Source organism: Antedon mediterranea, chromosome 7 (genome assembly GCF_964355755.1).
Source record: "Antedon mediterranea chromosome 7, ecAntMedi1.1, whole genome shotgun sequence".
Taxonomy (NCBI): domain Eukaryota; kingdom Metazoa; phylum Echinodermata; class Crinoidea; order Comatulida; family Antedonidae; genus Antedon; species Antedon mediterranea.
Window position 1 is genome coordinate 23,951,863 of NC_092676.1, and position 18,344 is coordinate 23,970,206.

The 18,344-nt window shown below is 35.4% G+C and overlaps 3 protein-coding genes across 6 annotated transcripts; all 3 read right to left on the minus strand.

Annotated features, from left to right (window-relative positions):
- Positions 1 to 2,206: 2,206 nt before the first annotated feature.
- LOC140054733 (cytochrome P450 1A1-like) lies at positions 2,207 to 5,140 on the minus strand. The gene is made up of 5 exons (XM_072099809.1): positions 4,818 to 5,140; positions 3,964 to 4,556; positions 3,725 to 3,817; positions 3,306 to 3,528; positions 2,207 to 3,016 (listed from the first exon to the last, which is right to left on the minus strand). Exons 1-5 carry the CDS (start codon positions 5,107 to 5,109, stop codon positions 2,835 to 2,837), a joined length of 1,383 nt encoding a protein of 460 aa, XP_071955910.1. The 5' UTR covers positions 5,110 to 5,140; the 3' UTR covers positions 2,207 to 2,834.
- A 391-nt stretch (positions 5,141 to 5,531) lies between these two features.
- On the minus strand, positions 5,532 to 8,355 carry LOC140054465 (cytochrome P450 1A1-like). The gene is made up of 5 exons (XM_072099465.1): positions 7,945 to 8,355; positions 7,171 to 7,763; positions 6,940 to 7,035; positions 6,537 to 6,759; positions 5,532 to 6,383 (listed from the first exon to the last, which is right to left on the minus strand). Exons 1-5 carry the CDS (start codon positions 8,273 to 8,275, stop codon positions 6,181 to 6,183), a joined length of 1,446 nt encoding a protein of 481 aa, XP_071955566.1. The 5' UTR covers positions 8,276 to 8,355; the 3' UTR covers positions 5,532 to 6,180.
- Positions 8,356 to 8,840: 485 nt separating this feature from the next.
- On the minus strand, positions 8,841 to 18,249 carry LOC140053892 (cytochrome P450 1A1-like). Of its 4 annotated transcripts, none has more exons than XM_072098630.1 (6): positions 16,854 to 18,249; positions 12,632 to 12,948; positions 11,481 to 12,073; positions 10,925 to 11,017; positions 10,253 to 10,475; positions 8,841 to 9,495 (listed from the first exon to the last, which is right to left on the minus strand). In XM_072098630.1, the coding sequence occupies exons 2-6, from the start codon at positions 12,918 to 12,920 to the stop codon at positions 9,308 to 9,310; spliced, it is 1,386 nt and encodes a 461-aa protein (XP_071954731.1). In that variant the 5' UTR covers positions 12,921 to 12,948; positions 16,854 to 18,249; the 3' UTR covers positions 8,841 to 9,307. The 4 variants fall into 4 exon arrangements, with proteins under 4 accessions (XP_071954731.1, XP_071954729.1, XP_071954730.1 ...); XM_072098628.1 differs by having other exon boundaries at positions 12,632 to 12,953; positions 16,854 to 18,247; XM_072098629.1 differs by lacking the exon at positions 16,854 to 18,249 and adding an exon at positions 16,690 to 16,836 and having other exon boundaries at positions 12,632 to 12,953.
- Between the last annotated feature and the right edge of the window lie 95 nt (positions 18,250 to 18,344).

The window sequence follows — 18,344 nt, forward strand, 5'->3', positions numbered from 1 at the left end:
TTTAAAATAGGAAATAAAAATATATATTAAGTGTCTCCATGACCTCAGCCCCACCATGGTTGGGGCTGAGGTACAAAAAAATGGAAAAATAGAGCTGCTCGATGGGCGGAAATGGCACTTAATTTTAAATAAAAATTACCTCGCCCACATGGTCACTACTGGGGCTGAGAGGTGAAGAACATTTGGAAAAATAGGGTTGCTACGACGATGCAAATGGAACATAATTTGAAATATGGAAAACAAATTCTCCTAGAAGAAATTCTTTTTAAAATTAGAGCTTCTAATTAGTTACTGGAAATTGCCATTTCAAGGGTTGGGGTAGGGGTGCGGCCACTTATAATTATGAACTGAAACAACAAAACCCCTTTCATAATGTTTTCGTTCAATTGTCTCTATATCTGGGGATCCAATAACCTGCATGGTCTCTGAAATAGAGCAACATAATTGGCCAATAGCTAGCCTCTTCGGATTTGTTGTGCTGCCTATATCGCACACACGGTAGTTTTCGAGCAGCCTTCCTATCCGAAGAGTCTATTTAAGTCCGAAACAAAAGGATGGAAGAGCTATTGTACGGAAAATCCGAACAGATCTGTTTTGTACGATATGATATTGTGTAAGGTGATATGTATTAAATTGCAAGATTAAACAAAATATTTTATTTTTGTTCTGTGGTATATTATTTTTTTGGTTGTTCAAAAAACACAAAATTATGCCAGATTATGCTAAAAACGGCTAAATAATGCCGCGGCATTATGCCAGATGCCGTGGGCCTCTAAATAATGCCAAAAAGCATAATAATGCCAGAAATGGCAACTATGAGTACGATATAGGCCTAAGCAATACGTTTTTAACACGTGAAACCCCGGCTAAAAGGAGGCATCTCTATGAAACGGACACTTCAATCAAGCGAACGATAGGCAATATATATATATGGCGACTGTGTTTAAACTCAATGTACATTTTGTCCCCTTCATTTCACATCTGGTGTTTTGCTGTATTTTAAAACCTAGCTAAACTAACAAGTTTGTTGTATGCGAAGTCATGCGTTTAAAAAATATTTCTTGATATACATTTTTTTTATACATTAATATTCATGATCGTCTTTTTTTCTTCAGAATATTAACAGCATTCAGGTAATCCAGTGCATTTCGTACGTATAACTATGTAGGCCTATCTTTTGCAAATACAGTGTATAACAAAATCTTAATTTATAAAACATGAGGTTTTTATTTTTAATTTCGTCTAATTGGATCACTCAAACCCTCCTGTCTAATAAAAGAAACGTTTAACGTAATCATCACCTAAATAGACCACCAGAACGTAATAATTGTTCTTTTAAACAGGTCGTTTGCCAAACATTGGCTAATCTGCACAAGCAATGCATCGGCATGCACAGAGTGTCTAAATTAAATGTTGATGGTAAATGTTGACCAATAATAATACACAGTTCTTTTATGGCGTTGGTGTGCTCTCCAACACCTGAGCAAGCGCTAAGCCCATTCAGCAGGCGCGAAACGTTTACCTTACAGTCTTCCTTCAAACATACCGTGTAATTAATGTTTGGACAGGCACAATGTTACGCTATTGACTGAGTAATTAGTAAACTAGTGCCAATATCAACCAAACAGTAATTAAACTGATAGTTTTAACAAAGCAGTTTGAAGTACATTATGTAAATAACATTTTATTGTACAGCGTATTCATTTCGGTATCCATACAAAACATTTGGATTTACTCGTTTAGTTAGATTACTTATTCAATTGGTCAAATCCCTCGCATCTTTTATTATCTTTGTAGAGAATCAACTGTAGGCCTATATACTTTAGCACACCTGGGATGACGCGGAACAAGTGGATTACACTTGAGTGTTATTGTAGTGCCTATTCTTGAATTAATTGGATTTTATAACGAGTGTAGCACGTCTTTTCAAGTTTGGTAAAGTTGCGATTATGAATAAAAGAAAGGAAACGATGGGATCAAAAAAACGTTTAGAAATGTACACATCACACGTGTTTGACTAAACTAACCCAAAAATGCAAAACAAATCAAACTAAATAAATAATTCAATTTATTATCATGAATAATTGATAATAACTTATTGATTTATTTCAATTCAAAAGCAAGTAGTAACATTATAAATTATAATATAACTATAATGAAAAGTAAATGTCATCACAGACAAACAGGAATGTAGCCTATATATAATTATTTTATTCTAATATTTAAGATTTTATATAGGAAATACTAGTACACAAGCAAGAGAAATATCAAAATACGTAACTTTATGAAATTTACAAAGCCTACAATGCACAATATTATATTCCGGATTAATAATACAAAGATATTATAGTAAACCAATATCTCTATGGTAACACATAATAGTTTGTAGTAATTAGGTTATAGCCATTGAATGTACGCTGCTAAAAGTAGCCATTCAATAGAGGGCGATAAGCAGCTGTTTTGGTAATTTTTTTTAATGAATTAGCGAAGAAAAATCCCACAACAGTTATTACTTCGTATTTATAGAAACATTGAAAAACAGGTATGGAATTTTTTTTAATGTATCGATCATGTGTAAAAGAAGAGACGTTTGCGGAACAAATTAGAAACCCGTTAAAAGTAGTTAGTTTGCCATACCATTAAATATCAAAAAACGTTTACAGTATATATTGCTGCACGTTGTAAATGCAAAGTTAAATACAAAGTTTACAATGGTGAAAGTTGTACAAAAATAGATAGAATGTCATATATTATGAATAATACATAGGGGTCCTAATGTTTAGAGACCGGAAAAAAGATATATTGGCCTTGGCATATTGAGCCTTGTCGATAGTCTATTTCTTAGCTAATATATCAAACTTGTTTGGAACGATTACATCCATAATTATTGAACTATCGTCAAGGCTAGGAAGCTTGTTTCCTTCAACGCCTGAGAGATGAAATCGCTTGAAAATCATTACCAGGAACATCCCAAGTGCTGTCATCGACATTTCCTCAGCTGGACATTTTCTCAAACCTGGCGATAACAAAAACTTTTATTTATTATAACTTTGAGTATCCTAAATTCAAGAAAATAATGGGGGAAAAAATGGTAATATTATTTAACATGTATTTGTGATATGATCAACGAATAAAAGTGGTAGATTACTGAACAAAAGAGAAAATAAAACTGTAACCCATACTTGTAATGACACTTATATATAATAATTCAAAGTGCCGAAAATGGAGCAACGAATTTTCTATTGATACTGGGTCAGATCATACTAGAAAATCTCACAAAATGCGGTATAATCCACACATCTTACCTGATCCAAATGGCATAAAGCCAGGCGGATCGTTCTCCATGTCCAACCAACGTTCAGGTTTGAAAGCTAACGGCTCTGGCCAAGATTCTGCGTCATGATTTGGTCCCCAAAGGTTTGAGAAAATGATAATACCCTTCTTAAATGTGTATCCTTCAAATTGTGTGTCCTTACTTGAACGACGCGGCAATAATTGACCAAATGGGGTAGCCAGTCTCAAAGATTCCTGTAGAAAAATAATTTAGTGTTTGATTATTTTTATCATTTTCTTGGAGGCCATCTTCCACTAACAATAGATAGTTTACGTAGAACATACATTATACACATAAACATAGCATTAGTAGGCCCACTACATAATTACAATGTATAATTGAGAGGTACTTATAGTGAAGATGATGCTCAAAATGTTAAGAATTATCAACCTTGATAACTGCATTCAGATACGGCATTTTCCTAATTACGCTTTCCGAAACATCATCGACATCCGATATAAAGCGGTCTATCTCCTCGCGTATCTGAAATAATTACGGTATATGTGTTAATACGGAGGGGTGCGTAAAGTTACATGAAAATCAAATATTAACTAGTTAAATATTAACTTAAAGACATTTTTTATTTACTATTTATAAGACTATAGACTTGAAACTGAAATTTACAATACCTTATCTTGAACATCACTGTGCTGTATTATGAACACAATAGTCCACTGAATTGCACTGCTCAGGCAATAGTAAAACGGAAAGAGATGCTTAACATTGTTAACAATCTCTTTCACATCCAATGTGGTTTCCCCAACACCTCCTAAGTAACCGTCTATCAGATCTTGGATGGTATCTTTCTTGAAGGTTTCGCGATGCGAGTCGATAAACGGCTGCAACGCGGTTTCCAGTCGGCCATGATCTTGGCGCATGGATGTGTACATTGGTGTTCTCCAAAACCATTGTACAATATTCGCTGGCGATCCCTTAAACCTGTGATTGATATTGCTCACGAGTGTCTCCTCTAATTTGTGAAATTTCTCATCGTCATAGTCGAATCGTTCACCTCGGTTGATTGTGGATGCTAGTAGAATATTACAGACAGCCTGGTTCAGAAGATCACTGGCGTTGACAAGCTCGTTCTTGCCAAAGACAGTACTGACTGCTTTAGCCTCTTTCTTTATTAGACCCTCTATGTCCATACATTTTAATACCTCTTGTAAAAATGGTTTTCTTTCTTCTGCGCCTCCTAACCAGTCTTCCCACGAAATACTTCCTACAAATATTCAAATAAAAAGAAATCTCTTGCAAATATAATAAAAGTTACTTTTTGCCTACTGTACTCTTTTGTTAAATGCTATACCATTAATGCAAACTTATGGTGACTAAATTTTAAGAAATTCCATGAAGTCAAATAAACTAAGTGTGTAGGTGTTATAACCATAACCTTATAATTAACATGAATTGATTGGTTGATTGCTCAGTCTTATCTTATCTACTATGCTTATCTACAACATACTTATTAGGCCTACATTACCTGCAAATCCGATCTTCTCTAGTACCGCAGGCCTCCACCTATCTCTGCTGAAGTTATTGTCATTTTCTGATCCAGGTTCATAAGCCTTCTCAAGTACACTAGCACCGCTAAGTACGATAACATCTCCCACTGGGCCAAAATTTATCTTAAATACTGGTCCGTATTCCTTGCTCCATCTAGTATACGTCTTTGGAGGTTTACCTTCATATTTAATTTGGGGTATATGTCCTAATATCAAAGATTTCGGCGGTCCTCGCAATTTCTTGCCCGATTCTTCGCTTTCTGTAGCCATGTTATGTTGTTGATTTCAAAATGTCTAATGATCAGATCTTACTGTAGAAAATCTGAATAATCCGACAACTATTCAATTTAAATATTCGTCGGAAAGCCAGGATCAATGAGAGGAGCACGTGACCACGCTATTTAACCTATGAAATCATGCATAGCGCTTTATAATTTAAAACGGAAAAACGTAATAGATAAGCGATGCCGAAATCACATTTTCTATAGTTACCAGTCTCTCGCACTGAAAAAAACACCTCATACGCGGGGTTCCAACCCAAAAGCACACAGCGTAAAGTAGGCACAGAAGCTCCGATGGAAACGTTTTCATTTAGAAATTAATTGTACGTCGATAGATGAGAATTTCTCCATTGTTAAGTGTTCTTAGTTTTATTTTATTAACTATTTATATTAATTATTTAATTGCAAATGTGAAACGAAACATTTTTATTATCGTAACACGGAAACGATTATATAAAATAACAATCGGCATGTACGGTAAACAACAGTGCAGTATTTATACCATTTATAGTAGGCCTACCATATTTATATCTAACGTAATAACCACAACCTCAACAGTCAATGAATATAAATACAGTAATATGAAATCCTAGAAAAATATAAAGCGATGTTATAGCCGAAAACATCTTATTCACGGGTGATAGCAATATACATAAATTAGTATATATTGATTCGAGAAATGAAACTCGTTCAAACATTACAACTATAGGAGAATTCTAGCCTAAGTTACATTTTGTTTCGTCTCAAATGTTTGAAAGAAGTAGGATACTGCACCTTCAACCTCCCACCATCGGATACGAATAATCCATCTTCGGTTAGGATTATCTCTCCCTTACCCTAACACCCCCCTCCCTCCCCTGCTAAAGGATCTTCTAATATCTCACCAATATCTTTGATCATCTCATACGAAGTTAAATAAGAAACATTTTTCCAGTACAATTGCTCAAATTAGCCTATTGATATAGGTCTCCGTATAAAATACATTATGTTCTCTGTTAAATCACAGAAAAAAATAGTTTCAATTAGTCTCATTTTAAATGTGATCAAAACAGATATTTGCTCAGTTAATCTCTGACAATAATCTGTTTGTAGCAAGTATATTAAACTTGTTTGGAAGGATGGTGTCCGTCAGCATGAAGCTGTCGTCCAGGCTAGGAAGCTTTTCTCCATCGACGCCTGCCAGATGAAATCGCTTGAAAATCATTACCAGGAACAGGCGTAGTGCCGTCATCGACATTCCCTGTGCTGGACATTTTCTCAAACCTGGTGATGAAAATTTCCAACATATTAGTATACAAACATTAAAAACAAAATCAATGTTTACATTAAAAGTCATGGGAAAAGAGCAAGCAAAGTTTCTAATATAAGATCACGCTATATTGGCAAATCTGAGAAACGTTCAAATCAAAATCTTACCTGATCCAAATGGCATAAAGCCAGGCGGATCGTTTTCCATGTCCAACCAGCGTTCAGGTTTGAAAGCTAACGGCTCTGGCCAAGATTTTGCGTCATGATTTGGTCCCCAAAGGTTCGAGAAAATTGGCGTACCCTTCTTAAATGTGTATCCTTCAAATTGCGTGTCCTTAATTGGACAATGCGCCATTAATTGACCAATTGGGGTGGCCAGTCTCAAAGATTCCTGTAAAAATAAATATAAGTAGGCCTATGTTATTTCGTGGTTGGTTCTCACATGGACGCAACACAATGACGTATACGCGCAGTTTAGTGGGAACCAAGCTTACAGTTTCTTGTGTCGATAAAAAAAGTAAGATCGCGCGTATGTTGATAACAATGATTAATGATTAAAGACTATATTCACCTTGATAACTGCGTTTATATACGGCATTTTGCTAACTATTATATCTTCGGAGATATCCTCTAGGTCCATTATATATCGGTCAATCTCCTCATGCACCTTAAACAAAAGATTAGTCAATTTATACGACGAAGAGAGGTGATTTATCACAACAACGTATTAACATGATGTTATTGCATTTACCCCCGCATTTACCGTAGGAATAATAATAATAATAGATTTTATACGTAATACCTTATCCTGAACATCACTATGCTGTATGATGAACAAAATAGTCCACTGTATTGCACTGCTAAGAGAGTAGAAAAACAGAAAGAGATGCTTAACATTGTTGACAATCTCGTTCACATCTAAAGAGGTTTCCCCAACACCTCCTAGGTAACCGTCTATCAGATCTTGGATGGTATCCTTCTTGAAGGTTTCCCGATGCGAGTCGATATACGGCTGCAACGCAGTCTCCAATCGGCCGTGATCGTATCGCATAGCGTTGAAGAGTGGTGTGCTCCAAAGCCATTGCAGAACATTCACTGGTGATCCTTTAAACTTGTGTTGACTGTTGCTCACAATTATCTCCTCTAGTTTGTGAAATTGCTCATCTGTATATTCAAATCTTTCACTTCGGTTGATTGTGGATGCAAGTAGAATATTATTGTTTGCTTGGTTCAGAAGATCGCTGACGTTGACAAGTTCGTCACCATACAAAACGGTGCAGACTTCTTTGGCCTCTTTCTTTATTAGACCCTCTATGTCCATACGTTTAAATACCTCTTGTAAAAAATGCTTTCTGTCTTGTGCGCCCTCTAACCAGTTTTCCCACGAGATACTTCCTGCATATCAATATTAAACAAGATTAAAGCCGATTGGTTGATCATAAATACTGTAATCTGTGTTATTTTGATGTCAGATTAGAAAATTATGTAGGCTTGTGATTTAACTGTGGTTGTGAACTAATTTCAAATTTAAAATATATGTAGGCCTATATAATATAAATATATTTGATTAGCTTACCTACAAATCCGATTTTCTCTAGTGCCGGAGGCCTCCACCTATCTCTGAAGTTATTGTCATTTTCAGAGTCAGATTCATAAGCCTTCTCAAGTACACTGGCACCGCTAAGTACGATACCGCTTCCCATTGGGCCTAGACCTACTTCAAAAACTGGTCCAAATTCATTGCTCCATCTTGTCCATGTCCTTGGAGCTCTCCCCTCAGATCGAATTTGGGGTAAATTTCCTACTAAGTAATATTGTGCTGGTCCTGATAAATCCTTTGAAGCTCCCGAAACCGGACATTTAGTAGGCTTTGTATTTGAGTCTTCGTTTTCGCTTTGTGTAGCCATTGTTGATTTAATATACAGTATGCTTGATTTCCGGACTTGTTATGCCGGATGAGTTCGACTGATCGTCATGGCATGGATTAATGCTTCGCTGTTTCATGGCCATCGTATAAATAATTCTTTAATTACAATATTTTTCAGATACTTACCGACAGTGAGTTGTAAAACTCCTGGTACTGGTAGGCCGACATATTTTTGTTTGTATATAGGCCTATAAGCACGTTTTAGTAGATATGTTATAATGCATCATTTGCGCCGCTACATGAAATTGTACGTTTGACATTCAGGTTTTTTTCTTTAAGATCATATTTAATGTGAACTTGAAAGTGGTTTAAGGATAAACTGACTGAAACATTATCGTAATTTCGTAACATCACTGTATAACCACTGAACAGTCAACAAAACTAGCAATAGGCCTGCATAGACATATAGGGCAATATAACAATTCATCATTGGAAATAAAATGAAATTTATGACGATGTTTTGTTTGTAAAAGACATTAAAACAACATAATAGAAAAAAAAACTTTATTATAAATTATCAATAAAATAATTGTGAATAATAAGCAGTGGAGAAAGCTAAAAGAATTGAAAATATTAAAAATGTAGACATGGTTATTCACTTTGTTACTCTATCATTTTAAAATAATTGTGTTACTATGTTAGTATAAAATAGACTATGTGTAAACATCAATCAAATCATCTATCACATTAGCGTTCACTTTAATTTATCATAGGCCGTGTTTCTGCAGCCAAAAATTAACCGATAAACTGCCTGTGGAAACGGGGTTTAACCAGGGAGTTGTTATTAGAACAACTCCCTGGTTTAACCAATTTCATTTGAGAAAAATTAACCGTTAATTATCTCATTCAAATCGGATAATTATCTGGAAAATGCGTAAATGTTTAACTTTTGATTGAAGGACAAATTATTGCGTTGTGATTGGGAAACACTGCCATATTTATTTTTGGTCTGAATGTTAAATAAAATACACCTAGTATAAAATATTGATTTGGAATTCTCATTGTGGGAAGATTATTTCCTAAGTGTTGCAACAACGTTAAAGTTCTTTGGATGAGTTGTTCCGGCCTCCATGTAGACATCATCCAAAGTTGGTATTTTCTCTCCTTCGACACCTTTAAGATGAAATTTCTTGAAAATCGTCACTGTGAACATGCGCAGTGCTATCGGTGCAACCTTGTATCCGGCACATTTCCTCATACCTACAAAATATGACAAACATGTATGTGACAAACGTGACAAACATAATTATGACAGACAGTCCCACACAGTCATGCAAACCCATGTACAATACATTTACCGCGTAAAGGCTAATTTACACAGACGAGTGGTAACGGTAATAAAAAATATAGAATCTAATATTATTCCTTATGACCATTTACACACAACGCGGAGTAGACGGGCGGTTTCCGCTCAGGATTGATACAGATTCAACGCGGGACACGGTTTCCGCTTACCGTTACCGCTCGTCTGTGTACATTGGCCTTAACATGGAATGAACGCGAGTTGGTTGTTTATTTCGCGTAGGATTCGAGGTTTACATTCTCGAAAACACAGTTGGCAAATTTCGTAGATTACTTGATTGATTGCGCGTGTATCAAACGAATATCGCGCGAGATATTTAGTACCGTACTGTATTTCAGCGTATCTTTTTTGGAGCACACTAAATTTACGTTGAACAAAAACAACTCACCCATAGTTAAATGTTACCATAAATGACTGGAGAGCCACTAGGCACTGTTTGTTTACACCTTTGGATCATGTCGGCCTTTTGTGGAAGTCGACATATTTATTCACAAGACTAATGTACAGCACAACTCAACTTTTTACACAAGTTCGTAATATTACAAAATAAAAAAAACACCATATAAATACGAAAAGAAAACAATTTGAAAAGAATGTGACAGAATCCCTTCCATGTTCGATTACACGTGTCCGAAAACTATGAAGTATATTTACCTGAGCCAAATGGAATAAAACCATGTGGATATTCTTCCTTGCCTATCCAACGATCAGGTTTAAAAAGGAGTGGTTCAGGCCAGATTTCTGAATCGTGATGCGGTCCATAGATACTTGCGAAAACAGTAGTATCTTTCTTAACACGATAGCCCTCAAAGTTGACGTCACTGTGCGGACAGTGTGGCAGTATCTGGCCAACTGGTGACGCCAATCGTAAAGATTCCTAAAGTAATTTGAAAGAAATAGATTCTTCATAATTAAATGTAATCCGTTTAATAATTAAAGTCTAGGACTAATTAATAATATAACTGATGATTTAATGACAACAATAATGATGATAGATGATTAGAATATTTATAAATAGTGACGGAAGGAGATAATTGATGAAAATGTCGCCAAGGATTACCAATAGTAAATTAATCTCTGTGCTATCAGAAGTGGTAAAGGGCACACAGGCAAACTGTGTACACTGGACCTACGGTTTATAGTCCTTATCTGAGAAGACTTGTTCCACCACCAAAACTAGGAGCGAGTCGTCATCTAACCCGTTATTGTTGGCTCTTTATAAATATTTCATTTGTTGATATATACGTGGTGTACCGCAAACTTTATATCAACATTTGATTTCGCCATGCAAACCTTTAAACAATAAATATGTTATTGCTAACAAACCTTGATAACTCTATTCACATATGGCATCTTGCTAGTTATGATGTCATCTGAAACATCACCGTCAACCAAAACCTCGTCTATCTCATCGTGCACCTGACAGATACAGAAACATATACAATATAAACATATTTAATATATAATCGAAAAAAGGGAAAACGATGCGAGATAAGTCTTTGTTATCAACTAGCTTCATCAATATAATGTTTACACTCAAATTACTAGAAACGCAACGCAGGCGAGTTGACCAATCACAAGCGACAGTTTGAATAATCTATCGCTTGTGATTGATGGTTAAATCACTTACGTTGCGCCACGTCCTAGTGTTGCGTTAAGACGCAACGCAAGGACGTTGACGCAACGCAGGCGACTTGATTAAATAATTCATCGCTTGTGATTGGTCAAATCACTTACGTTGCACTTACACGTCCTTGTGTGACGTGATGTGTCTCTAGCGGAAACCACGCATTACGTTAGGTTTACGTCACGACACGTTGTGTCATAGTGGAAACCGATCTTTAGTAGCTTGTGGTTAAATTGATAGTGATGCAACTCTCACCTTCTTTTGGACATCTTCGTGAGTCACTAACAAAAGAATAGTCCATTCTATCGCACTTCTCAGAGAACATATTGACGGGTAGAGATGCGTTGTACCGTTGATTGCGTCATCTACATCAAACGACGTCTCACCAAGATGTCCTAGATATCCGTCTATAAGATCCCGGATGTTGTCTTTATCGAAGTTTTCACGATGTGATTTAATGTACGGTTGCAACGCTTCCTTTACATCCTTGTCAGTTCTGCGAATTGCGCTGGCAGCAGGTGTGTACCAGAGCAGGCGCGAAAAGTTTACCGGATGACCGAAAAGACTATGGGTGTTATTACTAACAATAATCTCCGACAATTTTTTGAATTCGTCGTCAGCGTACTCGAAGCGATTACTTCGGTTGATCGTGATCGAAAGGAGGATGTTGTTATTGGCTGTGTTAATGAGATCAACGATGTCGACAGTTTTATCTTTCTCAATGACGTCACAGACAGCATTCACTTCTCGTTTGAACACACCTTCCATGTCTATGCTTTTTAAAACTTCGAAAAATAGATGTTTTCGTTCTTTAGCATGTGGTAGCCAGTTTTCCCATGTGATGCTTCCTGAAACAAAAATATACAGATACTTTATCACATGGGGTTCAGATTTATCAAACATGCTTAACAAAAAATCATCTCAACTTTTTTTTTTTATTTCAAGTTTTTTAACATCCTAAGCAAATGTTTTTACAGTACATAATTTTTATTTTAAATGTGAGCTGACGAAGAACTATAGTTGGATGAAATCTAAGATTGTCTCAGGAAAATAAATAATGTGCACTTAACTCTTATCTCGACTTGAAAGAAAATTGATTTAAACAATATGAGTATGATGATACTCATCAACAAAAGAATACAAAATTCATCTTTCAACAAACCATACAAGAGTTTGTTCTTTACTTCAGATCAACATCCATTGATATTAATCTGATACCCAAGCAACATAATAAATCTATCCATGTGTCTGGGATGAACGTCTTAAGCTCTGTCTACACTATCAAACTAGTTTAACAGAAAAGGTGTGATGTGTCTAAATATGGTAGTGGTACGTCCAAATATGGTAGTGATATGACATCATCATGTCCATAATATGGGCACTTGATAGTGTAGACAAGGCTTTACCTTCATATCCGATCTTTTTCAGTATATACGGCCTCCATCTATTGTTAAAGTTAGCGTCATTATCAGAACCCGGTTTGAAGGCTGCTTCAAATTCTTTGGCTCCATTGATCAACATAGCCTCTCCCATCGGCCCCATACTGAAGCCAACCACGCTACCGTACTCTTTAGCCCATTTTTCGTAAGTAACGTGGGCCTTCTCGTCCAATTGCAGCAGGTTTCCAAAATAGCATACTTCTCCCGGGCCTGTTAATTTTTTACCAGGCCCTTCCTCTTGAACGTTACTTGCCATGTTGATACTTGTTTAAAACTATTCGAAACTGTCCTAAGTTGAAAATACAGAAACACTAATTCATAATTAATAATTGGCAAAGAGTGGATACTCTATAATAATAATAATGTTAATAATGTAGTACTGTATTGGTATTAGTAGTCTATTCTTTTACGTACCCAAGTATAACTGCAATAGCAATAAGCAATAATACCTAGGCTATGTTAAGTCAACAACAAAATGGAAAATGTCAAAGGACAATCTTGTAGGTAGGGACCAGCAAAACAACTTAAATTACAATTTTCGCTCGTTTTATAACCAGGGAAGAGTGATACACCATTGGTGGATATAAGGATTGGCAGTTCAAAGACCAAATTAAATCCTTTGTCAGGAAATCGGGTTAAGTTTGATCAAGATAAATTAATTGTAATAAAGGTGGTCGAAATTTATTCATTATTCTTTTGTTGCAATTCAATATGTCTGAACTTCTCTCAGTCCACCAATTGTAACTATATTAGTTAAGTCAGTTGTGTCGTCGTACTTACTATTACAATTATAGTTGTAGTGGTCAGTGAATTATTTATTTTCAGAACTTATAAATATATAATTATATAATAAATTAAATATTAAAGTACATCTACCGGTATATAAATTATAATAGGTTATCGTATTTCACACAAGAAATAATATGAAGCTTTTGATTTCGACCTAGAAGAAACAGACCTAGAACATTCATTGTATGCGGAACACTGGGACGTGGTCCTCACTCGATTAGTAGTCCTACTTTTGATCATCTCTATAGTCTATACTAGAGGACGACCTTAAAGGCCAGTTGCGGGCAAAAAATTTCTATTGATCATACATTCCAATAATTATCGATCTATAGTTTCCCCTATGTTTCATAATTTTTGGGATTTTATTTGTGTTACACAAGCTTGTTGAAAATAAGCACTTTCTTATCAGTTCAAATTACACAGTAAAATCTCTATTCTTTTGTACACTAATTTTTTTTTATTAGAGAGGCATTTTAAAAAGCTATGAAATATAAACAGTGTGGTAAAAAATGTTATCAGATGACTAAATATAGGTAATATAACTTGAATTTTACATTTCTGGTATTTTTATTCAACTTCAGATTTTTATTTTCATGCTATAGCAAAAATTATCCACCGTATATCCACCATCTTTTTTCACCTTCTAGGGAATCACCAGAAATGTTATTACATTAGGTTAAACTACCTAACTAGGCCTACTGAAAAAAAGTCTTTCTGGTTTTTATGGCAGAATTTGGCAAAATTTTGTATTTGACCATATTAAGCAAAATTCATGTTTTTTCGTCTTGATTTCTGTTACAAATATTTGATTTATGTACAATTAATCAGATATTATATTTAAAATTTATGCCTCTACCTGAGCTTTAAGGTCGTGCAGGACGGCTAGGTTGTCGAAAACTGACAAGTTCATTGTTAACCCGGATTTGTGTCTCGGCTAGTAAAAGCCGTAATCTCTTTGAAGTGCATTCAGCTATTTTTCTACCGGTGGGGTCTACATAATAATATTCTATAATAAAACACTGATTTTGGCAACAATAAGAGGCCTACCTCTTTCGATAGTGCTTTACAAAATGATGGTACGTGTCTACTTTCAACCGGTGTATAATTTCTTTTGATAATCCATAATGCGGTTCACTGCATTTTATAGTCGTGTTATTGTATAAAACCTCTGTGGTTTACACTACAATGATATACAATAATCTTGTGATAAAAAGTCAATAAACTGACTTATAAAATGGTAGAATACTCAACTGTGATTTCCAAATCGGAGCACGCACTTGATCACAACACTGTGATTGTAATATCTAAATAGCCAACACGATTGTAATGAAACGTAACAGTAGGCCTAATTTATAAACATTATCAGCTATATAATGTTACATATTAAACAGGGGCGTTAATTGGCTTTACACGTCAGCTTATTCTGTGTCAAAACACACAAAAAATAAAAATAAATAAAATACCTAGTCTATCTGGAACCTATCGGAGTTAAAATTACACCGGCCGGAATAACACAGCATAAAAGTGACTTATCAGAGTAGCTAACTCAAGTGCGTGTGCCTATAACGCGATAATTCTAGTCTTAATTCAACGATGATATTCTTAGCATTGTTGTGACGTCGTTTACTCTTTTTGTACGCAATGACGTATTTGCATATTTTCCACCTGTGAGTTGGTTTAAATAGACGAGGTATTTGTACAGTAGGGAGTTTCGGGCAGGATGTTGTGCACGATGGAAATAAAGTAAACGGTACCGAATAATTAAATGAGTTGCGTATATATTGCTTATGCTTGGTTCCCACTAGCGACGCAACGCAAGGACGTAACGCAACGCAAGTGAATTGACCAATCACAAGCGATGGCTTATTCGCTTGTGATTGCTAACTGTCTATAACTTTGCTTGTCATTGGTTAAAACGCTTGCGTTGCGTTTACGTCTTTGCGTTACGTGCTAGTGGGAACCAAGCTTACAGCGTAACAGTATTCACTTAATGTATAACAATCTAAATAGCTGCTGTCATGTGTGTCTACTTGAAACTCTATGGCATAGACTTAATGGTCGTCCTTAAACGCGCTCTTTTAACTTTTACTGGTTGTGTACTAAAGTGCTAAGTGATAAATATTAACATCAGTAATACATATCAATAACAACTTGTCAGACCGACGCGACACGTTAGGAAAAATGATATTTTGCGGAAAGCGCACCATATTGGTCAAAGTCTGGTCCAAAATATACAAATCAGTTAATCAAATTAATTGAACTAATTCAGATTGAAAGGTAATCGACAAAGAGTGACCTCCAAGAATTTTCAGTCTTTTGCTTAGCATATGTTGTGACTTTTTTTTCTTTCTCCGTGCTCGAACGGATCAGCGGAAATCCCTAGCTCAGAGTTTCGAAATAGTACTATCCGGCCAAACAAGCATATGCCATCCCTAATACTACATCACCATTAGTTAATGTTAATAATGAGGTGCTTGTATTTTAAAGCCACAACAGCATTAGTCAACTAGACTCAAGGGTTTTTTCATATTTTATCTAAAAGTATACTAGGCCTATATCATAATTACATATTAATAATTAACACGCTTCGTCGCTTGTATTATTCATTGATATCATATCTCATCAACGCTGTTGTAAATTTAATTTGTTGGTTGTTCTTCTGAATATTGCAAGATCGTGTGTGATACAAAACATAAATAGGTATCATACATCCTTAGATGTTTGCGAATCAAGTTCATAAAATGTTTGTTCCGATTGAAAATTGGTAAACGAAAACAAACATACATTTGAATATATTATACGTTTATTTAGAAGTGCAACCCGAAATATAATGACTAAATTATAAATTAATGATTATGCCTAAACCTCCTTAGGGCCAATTTACACAGACGAGCGGTAACAGTAATACAAAATATAGAATCTATGTAATCACACACGCGGAGCAGATGGGCGGTGTCGTGTGTAAATTGGACTTTACGAGTCCATATGTTGTAAGTGTGTGATTACTCAACATTGAAATATCATGCATCCTCTAAAAATTTTATAGTGCAATGAAGTGATAATATCATATCTGATGTAAAAACCGAATGCGTGGCCTCTCAGGTCTGTGGGCCTACGTCAATTAAATAGAGAATCTCCCTATTTACAGCCCAGCGCAATTTAGTGGTAAATTCACGCGCATTATAATGAACATGATTATATCTTCACCCTTCCCTGCTTATATCAACACAACTTACGTCAATCTATTGCCTATACAGATCAAACTAGCAGAAGACATCTTATCCACCTTTGGTGGTTTAACATCCAAATTTGCGCTGTTTGTGTTAACCACACTTATCTAATAGTAACACTAATCTTCGGCCCTTAATGGTCTTAATTGGAGCAAAACATGGTAACTTACAAGAAACTCTCTGTATAGATTTATACTCGATTTCGTACACATTCACAACAAAAATAGTATTATTTGTGGGTGCGTGCACACAGCTCCTTTGAAAACTATTGTTAATGCCACAATGATAGCTGCACCTTCACAATCCGGAAATAATTATATTAGATCCCTCGATAGTATGATAATTAAGTCAGTTAAAATGGAGGGCGACATGATTTTAATTCACTTTCATTTCCAATTAAAATTAGTCTAATATTCTGATTCTTACCGTATCGACGTCCTCCGCGAAAGTAGTACGGTATTGACAATTTCTAACCGATTCTAGTTATTGGTATTATAGGCAAATGCCATGATACAGGATCACATAAAACATTTATTAGTGTTACGGGCTAATACAAATAATACAATTTTACACCTGTATATATAACCTGAAAAATGTAAACATGGTAGATCGCTCGCTAAAAGAAGACATGTATTTCAAGTTAATATTAACCCCGTTTCTTAGAAATAAAAATGTATATTACACATGTCTGCCAACAATTGTTGAGTCGCGATAAAATATTGTTTTTAATTATTAATGTGTGTACTAGTATTCATTGTGAGGCTACGTTGGTGTTTCTCAAAATAACATGTATTCGGTCGACGAACGTAATATTTATACCTGTATGCGATTATAAAAAAAACGACGTGTTTGACAGCGGCACTTATTTCCGACTGTATCAGTATAATACGTTATTTTCACACTTTAACTTTAAAGTACTATAGCAGTTTCCGGTTGCCACTGTAGCAGCAGCAGTATACTATGTGTGTTCACACTATTATACTTATAAAATAGCAGGAGTTTCCGGTTGTCGCTGTAACAGCATCAGTATAATGTGTGTTCACACTATTACTTTTAAAGCAGCATGAGTTTCCGACTGTTGCTGTAGCGCATCAGTATAATGTGTGTTCACACTATTACTTTTAAAGTAGCATGAGTTTCCGACTGTTGCTGTATCGCGTCAGTACAACATGAATGTTCACAGTATTATTTTTAAAGTAGCAAAACTTCCGACTGTTGCTGTAGCAGCATCAGTATAATACTGTATGTGTTCACACTATTACTTTTAAAGTAGCATGAGTTTCCGACTGTTGCTGTAGCATTATCAGTACAACATGAATGTTCACACTATTACTTTTAAAGTAGCATGAGTTTCCGACTGTTGCTGTAGCATTATCAGTACAACATGAATGTTCACAGTATTATTTTTAAAGTAGCAAAACTTCCGACTGTTGCTGTAGCAGCATCAGTATAATACTGTATGTGTTCACACTATTACTTTTAAAGTAGCATGAGTTTCCGACTGTTGCTGTAGCAGCATCAGTACAACATGAATGTTCACACTATTACTTTTAAAGTAGCATGAGTTTCCGACTGTTGCCGTAGCAGCATTAGTATATGTATGTTCACACTATAACTTTTAAAATAAAAGTTTAGAACTGTTGCTTTAGCAGCATCAATAA